The sequence below is a fragment of the Fukomys damarensis genome, unplaced genomic scaffold (genome assembly GCF_012274545.1).
Source record: "Fukomys damarensis isolate Sample0158 unplaced genomic scaffold, DMR_v1.0_HiC HiC_scaffold_7, whole genome shotgun sequence".
Lineage (NCBI taxonomy): Eukaryota > Metazoa > Chordata > Mammalia > Rodentia > Bathyergidae > Fukomys > Fukomys damarensis.
The window spans coordinates 20,825,478-20,826,197 of record NW_022900919.1 but is presented as its reverse complement, the minus strand read 5'-3'; the positions used below and the strand labels follow the sequence as shown (position 1 = coordinate 20,826,197).

The window sequence follows — 720 nt, the reverse complement described above, 5'->3', positions numbered from 1 at the left end:
CAGGGGGCGGGGAGCCTCCGCGTGACTAAGGGCATTTGGTTTAAAGGCGCCGCGGCCCTGGAACGAAGTATGTGACTTGGGCGAGTGTCCGTCCAGACAAGAAGAGATCTCACCCCTCCGCCTGTCTGCTCGTGCAGCCGTCGCACGTGAGACCCGAGGCTCACGCCAGCCGCGTGTCTCATTCCCGGGCGGGGCCCGGCTCCTGGCGGCAAGGTCCCTTACTCCCAGCCAGGTGGGCCTGTAATCTGTGGAAAGCAACACGACGGCGCGAGCACGGCCCCTTTAAGGTGGAGGGATTGGGCCTCGGGCAGCGCGCGCCTTCCAGGCCCAGGGGTCACGTGGCTTCACACGTCTGATTGGCGCGAGAGCCCGAGTCCCGGGTTTCGTGCGCCTGGGCTTCGAACCTCGCGGTGTCCCGGCTTTGAGGTGGGTCCGGGCGCGGGCGGAAGAGAGCCTGGAAGGTGGCGCGGTGTGGAGTTTCGTAGGCTTGCTGTTGTGACCCGGTGAGACGCATGCATGTGGACCCGGCGTCGTGGTGCCGGCATTTTCCTCCGCCGTCAGGTGCGCAAAGGCAGCGGGTGAGAAAAGGCTCGTTGGGAGGCCCGGGACCAGCGGGACGCGGGCAGAAGCGGCCCTTGCCGGGGGTCCTGCGGGTCCTTGGGCAAGGCTTCTCCACGTGGGTGTCTCCGAGTCCCAACGACTAGGGTCCTTCCTACCCCA

At 66.8% G+C, this 720-nt stretch overlaps 1 protein-coding gene across 5 annotated transcripts in view; it reads left to right on the top strand.

Annotated features, from left to right (window-relative positions):
- Nucleotides 1-720, top strand: part of Cpeb1 (cytoplasmic polyadenylation element binding protein 1) — an 80,694-nt gene that overhangs the window by 583 nt on the left and 79,391 nt on the right. Inside the window, exon 1 of one of the 5 annotated variants that reach the window (XM_019207058.2) lies at nucleotides 15-561. The exons of 2 other annotated variants lie outside the window; for them this stretch is intronic. In XM_019207058.2, coding sequence (XP_019062603.1) covers nucleotides 517-561 — 45 coding nt within the window. In that variant the 5' untranslated portion in view covers nucleotides 15-516. Of the gene's footprint in view, nucleotides 1-14; nucleotides 562-720 lie in introns of those variants that run through there. 2 more of the 5 variants (XM_019207061.2, XM_019207060.2) reach the window with 2 other exon arrangements.